The sequence below is a fragment of the Rhipicephalus sanguineus genome, unplaced genomic scaffold, assembly GCF_013339695.2.
Source record: "Rhipicephalus sanguineus isolate Rsan-2018 unplaced genomic scaffold, BIME_Rsan_1.4 Seq4279, whole genome shotgun sequence".
Taxonomy (NCBI): Eukaryota; Metazoa; Arthropoda; class Arachnida; order Ixodida; family Ixodidae; genus Rhipicephalus; species Rhipicephalus sanguineus.
This window is the reverse complement of record NW_023615228.1, coordinates 32,543-41,169: the sequence shown is the minus strand read 5'-3', so window position 1 is coordinate 41,169 and position 8,627 is coordinate 32,543. Positions and strand designations below refer to the sequence as shown.

At 48.0% G+C, this 8,627-nt stretch overlaps 1 protein-coding gene across 1 annotated transcript; it reads left to right on the top strand.

Moving 5' to 3' along the window:
* Positions 1 to 614: 614 nt before the first annotated feature.
* LOC119377287 (uncharacterized) lies at positions 615 to 7,948 on the top strand (the record flags this gene model as incomplete). Its single annotated transcript, XM_037646820.2, has 3 exons — positions 615 to 749; positions 7,054 to 7,114; positions 7,583 to 7,948. Coding segments are annotated over exons 1-3 (562 nt in total), but the record flags the coding sequence as incomplete, so codon positions are not given.
* Between the last annotated feature and the right edge of the window lie 679 nt (positions 7,949 to 8,627).

Sequence of the window (8,627 nt, the reverse complement as noted above, 5' to 3'; positions counted from 1 at the left end):
CGGTTGTGTTCAGCGGTGCGGCGACAGCCTGGATGGTGGGCTACAGCTGCGGCAAGGAGACCTCGACGACGCGATCAGCAATCTCTGCAAGTTCGTCGAGAGGTAGCCTAACCTGAGCCCGCAGAATCGCCTGGACGTGTGGCGGGAGTCGTTGGAGCCAAAGCGCTCGCAGGAAGGAATACTGGACTTTCACGTTGCCCGCGAGCGCACGCATGTGGCGCAGGAGCTGCGATGGTTTGCGCTCGGCAAGCTCTGCGGACTGAAGTTGTCGTACCTTCTGTTCTTCCGAGAGCGACAGGCGGCGGATGAGTGCGGTCATCAGGTGTTCATAGAGGTTGGCCGTTGGTGCGTTGGCCAGGATATCCCGGACGTCGCTGGCATAGCGTGCGTCCAGGTGGGCGACGACGTAATTGTAGTGGGTCCGGTCTTGCGTGATGCACGCCAGGGAGAACTGGGCCTCGACCTAGGCGAACCATACCTCGGGTGAGTCTGCCCAAAATGGCGGAAGCTTGACAGTGATACGCCAGACGTCCAGGTCGGCAGTGGCCGCAGTGGTAGCAGCGCCTGCGTTGACAGCGACCGTTGGAACGGAGCTTTAGGGGGGCGTTGTCCACATGAGGCTGTGCGGAATCGTCGGGCGAATGCGGTCCATTTTGCATGCGCTGCTGCTGTTCCTGAAGCTGCTGTTGAATTTGTTCCACTTGCTGCTGAAGAGCGGCAAGGGCTTCCGGGTCAACCATAGCGGTACGGTTTGTTCGGTTTCCGGGTCACCAGGTGTGGGATGCCGCGTCGATGGAAGGACTTATCCCAACATAAAACGTAACAACTGTTTATTAACGAAGTAGCAGCAGCGGGGTGAGCATACCGATGCTGCGCTCAGTCGTGTAGCGAAGGAATGATGATTTCCGAGCTTGGCAGCTTGGGTTTATGGCCACCGTCGGTGATGTAAGCCTCCGGGGACGCTGCGGTGGCGCTGTCCCTTATCAGAGGCGTGGTGCAGCATGCAGCCATGTCACGCCAGGCTAGCTAGTGACGAGGGGGACGTTGCGCCGGTTTGTGCGCAGTGTGTCGCCACACCCCCATAGGATTCCATATACAGTCGATCCCGGATATATCGAACTCGGATATGTCGAAAGATTGGCTATATCGAACAGTTGAGAAATTCCCTTGAATTTCCCATGCAAAAGTATGGGTCTGGTGTGCACGTATATCGAACTCCCGCACAGCGAAACATCCGCTATATCGAACGCTGCCCCGTGCCAAAGCCCAGAAAGCGCATCTTTCCTAACAAATATTCGTCATTTTTCGGCCGCATTCTAGTCCCTCGTCGCGCGCAGGTGACGAAATTGCGTTGTTCTAGTTCGTTGCGCAGCGCTTGTCAGTTCACCGGTATATTTGATGCGCGATCCGCAGGTTTTAATGCATGGGCTAGTTTTTTTTCAAAGAGGCTGATTGCCAAGGGCACCAAAATGAGAATTCGAAGTGACTTGGCAGCCTTGTTGTAATGTTTTCATTCCCTTCCTTGTCTGTTCGCGCACGATGGCATGCGGGCCCGCAAAGTATGGCCTTCGAGATCCGCAACCTCGTGATTCTAGTGTTTTCGGTTTTAAAATGCAGATCTCAGAGGCTACGCTTTTTTCGCATTTCTCGCCAAAGTAGCGGCTGCCTTCTACAAAGCCACAAGTGCCATCGGTATCGCCAACATGTCGACGGTGGAGAAATGTTTCTTCGTGCAGCGTTGTTAGCGTTGTCTCTTGTGGCATGTGTACTTCTCGCTCCGTTCTTGATAAATCGCCATTCGGGAGTCGAGCGAACGGTGCTTGGAACAACGTCAAGTAAAGCACCGTCTTGCACTGTTTCCTTACGGGCCTTGGTGCCAGGTGACGACTTTGAGCGCGTCATGACCGCCGACTACGGCGTATGGTGCGTCAATGAATTTTGCGACTTATTAGCGTTTCCGGGCGCCGTATCGGACGGGAGCACAGCGAGTGACTTTATCGGTGGAGATAACGATGTAGCTGTTTCTGATTGCATCGATGCCGATATCATAGCTGACGTTGCCGGTGCTGCGGAAATGGACCCATGCGGTTTGAAGATGCCAGCCGCCACTGCCACCACTAAACCCTTTACCGCACTACAGAGCTCGCATCAGCGTTCAGCGTCGATCACCGCTAATGTGGCCGAAGGTGTTGAATTTACTTATCTGGAAAGCTTGAATGATATTGACGATGACTTGATAAATTCACGGCGCGCAAGAAGCAAGACAAGTTTATGGACTATTGGCCTGCGAAATAAAGTGCGCTAACTTGCAAAAGAAGTAGTTCTCACCTTGTTCTTTAGCATATGTGAGCGAATCGTTATGATTGCGCTTTTTACGATTTCGGAAAACTGTGTCGAGGCCTGCAGTGCTTTAATTAAAGCCCTAAATACGCATATTTCGTATTTCGAATTATCGATATATCGAACTATTTCGCGGTCCCCTTCGAGTTCGATATATCCGGGATCGACTGTATTCATCAGGTGTCCCACAACCATATATTCACCAGAAGAATGGCGTCCAAAAACAACGTTGAAGTGGTGTTTTCTGCACCCTGCAAGCTCTCTAAATTATGTGCGATGACAAATAAAGATTCATGATGGCAATGCAGTACAAAGCACAGAACACGCTACATATGATGCGTTAGCAACGTGGTTTACAAGATACCCGTTACCTGTGGACGCCAGTATATAGGGCAGACCGGATGGTGTTTTAATGAGAGAGAGCGAAGGAACACTATCTGAATGCGCATAACAAAACGGGAAGCTTTCTGGCAGAACATTGCAAACAGTGCGGATGTGCGCCCACTTTTGAGAACAGAATTTTTAAAGAAGGTAAACGGCAAAACAGAATGTGAAATCGTGGAAGCGTTTTTTATCACAGAAGGAGGAGACAGTTGCATCAGCAAGCCATCTATATTGCTCACTGACGCTGAGATTCAATATCTCAAAGGTTTCATATAAATAATTTCCTTTACCGTGTTTTTTGTTGGTCATCCTCTAACTTTCCATCGACTCACTCTCAATCACTGTTATTGCAGTAAGTGAGCCTGTGCCTTGAAAATGGATTGTTGATTGTTTGTTCGTTTTTTGTTTGTTTTTTTTTTGTCGTTTTTTTTTTCTGTAACTTGTTCATCCTTGTTAGGAACTGGTTTTAATCGGTTTGTCACTTTTGTTCATTTTATATGAGTGTGGAAGATGCGTGCGCACGGTGTAATAATTCATGTACACGTGTTAGCTTTCAGTGAAAATGTAGTTTGCATACCTGATGCTTTTAATTGGCGATTTGATTGTAATGGCGTGCTCGGTTTGATGCGCTGTAAAAACGAGCGGTAGGTGCAACAAGGATGTCAGTTGTAAGTTCAGCGCTCATCCAGTCTACTGTGTTCTTGCGTCCTTGTCCTTTATTGCGCTGTTTTTCCCCACCCACGCCTCAAGTCTTGCCAGCACGCACACTGGTCATCGCGGGAATCCGCCACATATTGTGGGGGGCTTTCCCTTCGGCATGTCACTGGGAGCTATTGCCCACCCCGACACTAGCATGTCGGGGCAGGCAATGTGCTTTGTGTGTTCTGCCTCGGGCATTGGAGCTTCCTGGCCTTCCCTGCCATTTCGGGATAGGGCGCTTGCACAATGCCAGGGTGTGGCCAGAGGCAAATAAATTACACATAATCTAGATAGAGCATTGTGTATGAGGGTGGTTGCCTTGCAGCTCACAATTGTGGCAGTTTGGGCGTGTTGGTATGACATGACCAATAAATTCTAAGCGCACACAGAGACGAGGACAAAGAACACGTAAGACACACAGGCGCTAACTTTCAACACTTTATTGAAGCCAGGGGAACAGAATATATAAGGGCACACGTGACCTTACATGACGCCGGCGCAGCAGGCACAAAATATGACACCATCAATGACATCGCAGGTAGCGCATTTCTTGGAAAGTGCAATCGACGGCTTGGCCACACATTTATCTGCTAGACTATCTATCTTTTCCGCCTCAATTATTTCCCGCACGAGTTTACTTTTGTTTCTTGTTACGACTGTGCATTTAATAAACATTGGTAGGCGCTTCTTTTCTACACTGTGATCTGCACTACGGTCGGCACTGGAAACACCAGGATCATCACAACCATCACACCTTCTGCAGTGAACATCCCAGAAGCCTCCGCACTTCTCCCTAACGTTCCGACAATGTTCCCTGAGGCGATCATTTACACACCTCCCGCTTTGTCCCTACATAGGTTTTGCCACATGAAATAGGCAAGCTGTACACGACAGATTCCGCACAGTTGATGAACTTCTCTTTGTGTTTCTTCTTGCAACCTGGATTGTGAGGGGAACTGGGGTTCGTCATTCTGCACACTTTTTCAAGTTTCTCAGGAGCAGAAAAAACTGCTTTTACATTGGCCTTTTGCCCTGTCTTTTTTAAACGATGTGACATGCCATGAACATACGGGATGATAGCAAGCTTCTGCGGGCCATTGACACCCTGCAAAGCATCAGTCTGTTTTGAAGAACTCTCTTGCAGCAAGCCTTCAGTGACACTCACTAGTACCTGAGTGGGATAACCGGAATCAGATAGCCGGAGGGTTTGTTCGTGAAAACTGACGCCCATTAGTTCCGGACACGATTTATGCAACGCATTAGAAAGACATAACTTGACGATGCCCCTCTTAACTAGTTTTGGAAGCACGAGGCTGTACTGGAAGCACGAGGCTCGTACTTCCAGTACACCCGCTTGCCACCAAATTAAAGTCTGACATCAAGAAACCTAATGCTGTCATTTGATGGCATTTCATGGGTTATTTCTAGCGGTGCTAGGCCTGCACGTATGAGGGTTAGCAAGTTATTGGCTAGTGGTTCAAAGGAGTCAGAGCTACATTCAAGGAATATCAAGAAATTGTCCACGTATCTAAAAACTTTGGTTGCATATAAATCAGCGAGGCAGACACTGGGGTCCCTGTCTAATTGGGCTAAGAACAAATCACTGAGGATGGGGGCTGTACACGAACCTATAGATATTCCGTCCTTTTGCAGATATGGCTGACCATCCTGCTGTATACAGGGTGTTTCAAGAAATGTATCCAACCTTCTCAAAAAATCAGGAAAATGCGATATTTGCTCGGGGCTTTCAGAATTGCTTTTTCTGTAGCGACAGGAATCTTAAGGTAGTTAAGGACATCATTTAGGACAGTAATTAAGAAAGTTACATTAATTAACATTTTAATTAGTGTAGTTAGGTGATTGTGTCAAATGGGAGAATTGAAGTTCTTCATGCGAGGAACCCATCCGAGCTTTGAGATTTCGAAAAAGCGTCCTCTAGTAATTGTTGTGGCGTAATGAAATTCAACGAAGTGCAACGGCTTTCAACAGCGAAAGCCATCGAATTCGGTTGAATTTCATGACTTCGTAATTATTACTAGAGGCTGCTTTTTCGAAATCTCAATGTTGGGATGGGTTTCTCGCACGAAGAACTTCAATTCCCCAATTTGACACAGTCACCTAACTCCACCAATTAAAAAGTTAATTAACTTAACTTTCTTAATTACTGTCTCAAGTCATGTCTCTAACCATCTTAAGATGCCTAGCGCTACAGAAAAAGTCATTCACTCATTTTGGACGTCTCAGAAGAATATGGCAGTTGTGTTCTTCCATGTTTCTGTTTAGGTTTCGCCATTGAATTTGGTTGAATTTCATTACTTCGTAATTGTTACTAGATGCCACTTTTTTGAAATCTCAAAGTTGGGTTGGGCTTCTGGCATGAAGAACTTCAACTCACCCATTTGACACAACCACCTAACTCCACTAATTAAAAAGTTAATTAATTTAACTTTTTTAATTACAGTCCCAAATAATTTCTTTAACCTTCTTAAAATCCCTGCCCCCTACAGAAAAACCAGTTCTGAAGGCAGCAATCAAATATCGCATTTTCCTGATTTTTTGAGAAGGTTGGACACATTTCTTGAAACACCCTGTATATGTAGATTGGAGGTAATGACCAAGAAGTTCCAATAAATTGCTGCGAGACGTTCGGCATGCATTCTGGAAAGCTACATTGCCGTATCTATCTATAAAATCTTGAACACAAGAAAGCATGCCAGGCTGTGGCAAGGAATAGAATGTCTTGAAAGTAAAGAAGGGGAGGCGCAAAATAAAACAGGGACATGAGGAGACCGACAACACAGGCACCTGTGTTGTCGGTTTTATTTTGCGCCTTCCTTTCTTTACTTTCAAGATGAATCGATACCAACTAGCCCATATGGCGGTTTTGCTAGAATAGAATGCTGCTGGAATGCCGCTGGAAAAGTGTGACCAGTTCACTGAAGCTGACCTCTCCAGAAGTTTTCAGCGCGACTAGAGCACACAGTCTCGAAGGTGTCCATAGCATGAGGGAGAGGGCCCATTTCTTCTCTTTGTCGCTGATATCGTTCGCCACAAAGTAGAAGTTGACGCGCTGTATCCATGACGCCCAGGACTTCCCCGAGAAGGGCTCGATCGTGCCGTACACTCCTCCTGTAGCCATTGCACTGTAACCTCGAAGCTGCACTCGCTTCACAATCCCATCTTCATCGCCAGCATTACCTAGCAGGGCGTGTGTAGCGTTTCGCGGGAAGAACCACACTGCTCGGTTGCTGGGTACGAACTGTTTTATTTTTGCAAAACGGCGCCTACTGCCGAAGGCGCTGTCCTTCTTGAAGGGGAAAAAGTAACCCAATATCCCTGTCGCTCTGGCCGCGTGGCTGAGTGACCGGAAGCCGGTGCTCGCAAGTCCCGGAGTGGCGGCACGCCTATTTGCTGGGAGTGGCAGTGCGTCGCTTGTAGAACATCACAGTGTGTACTTCTGTGAGTGCACTGCACGCCTTATGTCAAAAATTAAGGATGTAGGAGATGCAGCCAATGTAGGTGATTGTTGTTGCATGAAAGATTGAGGTGAACAAGTCGGGGCTGCGTGTGACTGTGCAGTGGTGTCGTTGCAGTTGTAGCAGGCTTGAAATGCCGAATGCTTTGATGCAGATGGAGGAGCTGCAGGAGCTGCAGGCGGAGGAGAAGAGGCTGCTCTCCATGGATTTTGAGGGTGAGACCAGCATTGCACTGTCAACACTACTGCCACCATAAGCTGATTTCTCGTGCCATGAAGCAAAGCTTTGTTTCTCCAGTTACACGTAATGGTGTGCCCAGATAAGAACAAACACGAGGTCCTGGCCACCATTCCCAATTTTGAGGGAACTTACTCCAGATGGAAGTATTAGACCAAGAAAAATGATTGTAAAGTTCGTTTTGGTGACAAAAACTGTTGATCGCCTATGTGAAATTTTGGTCAACACGTAATTGACAGGTGTGCAAGGGAAGCCAAACCAGATTAGCCCAGGCAGTGACATCGAGAAAATAATGTATGGGATTAACAATTGGCACCAAGTTTAGAGAAACACAAATGTGATTTATGTGAGTAACAGCTGGTGCAGAGTGTGTAGAACGCAAACGAATACGTTAGACAGGGCGGGACAAGGCTTACGTTTGACAAAGAACCTCCGCCTGCGTGCAGGGGGCAGCAATAGCCCGCAGCTCAAGGAGACGGAAGAGGAGATGCTTATCCGTACTGGCGAGATGACACCATTTGGCAGCACCGTTGCGGACTCCAGCCGTTGCACTGCACAGCCCTCGACCCATGCAGCTGCAGAGCTGGTGTGTCAGGTGCCGCCTCCCCGCAAGAGGAAGAAGAAAGAATGCCTCGGTACAGTAACGCGGCATCGTATTCCGATGGCGTCGCGCAGCAGCCAGCCAGACGAGTCGGTCATTGATCTCGAAGAGAGCGACCCTGAGGGGCAGTCTGACGAGGAGTACCTGCCCGATTCCTTGGGCAGCGAGGAGGAGGAGGAGGATGCTGGTGGCAACATCCCTGTCAAAAAAGGTAACCAGTGCTTTTAAAAGCGAATGAGAGGCACGTGACACCAGAGAAAGGGAAATTAATTTGCCACTGCTTCGACAGTGGCTGCCAGGTGTGGCATGATTGTATCAATTACTTTAAATTATTAGTTGTTGAAGTTCGAAGTTTATTGTATTGCTTTGTGATACAGGAAGGAGGAGCAAGAGCAAAAGGCCATGTTGCCTGACAGACACTCTTACTCCTATGCATTTACATTATTTTCAATGTAAGTAAAGCCATGGCCGCTGCATAATAAAAAAGGTACGGCCTGTTGTGTCGCATTGCCATCAATGGGTGAGCGCGTCTCGGCTGAGTTGACAGTTGCAGCCCCTGTTTTTGACAAGGACGCCACTGCTGCGGTACACAAGGCAGACGCCGGTCTGTGCTAGAATGTGGTTGCCTCAGGATTTATGCATGTTTGTGTGCTTCTTCGTGTGCTTTTTTGTGTGATCGTGTGTGTGAGCAGCTTGCCTCCCGTTTTCTGTGCTTGGGTACGGTTCCTTGGTGTGCGCGTGTGTAGCAGACGGTTTTTTTCTGGTGGTGCGATGCTGTGAAGCTGTTTTGTGTCGCTATGCAACTGAAACGCTTTAAAATACGCTACTGCGAAGAATTGCGAATCTGCAGCGTCGGGAAGTGTGGCTGAAGAATATTTCTTGCCAAGGAC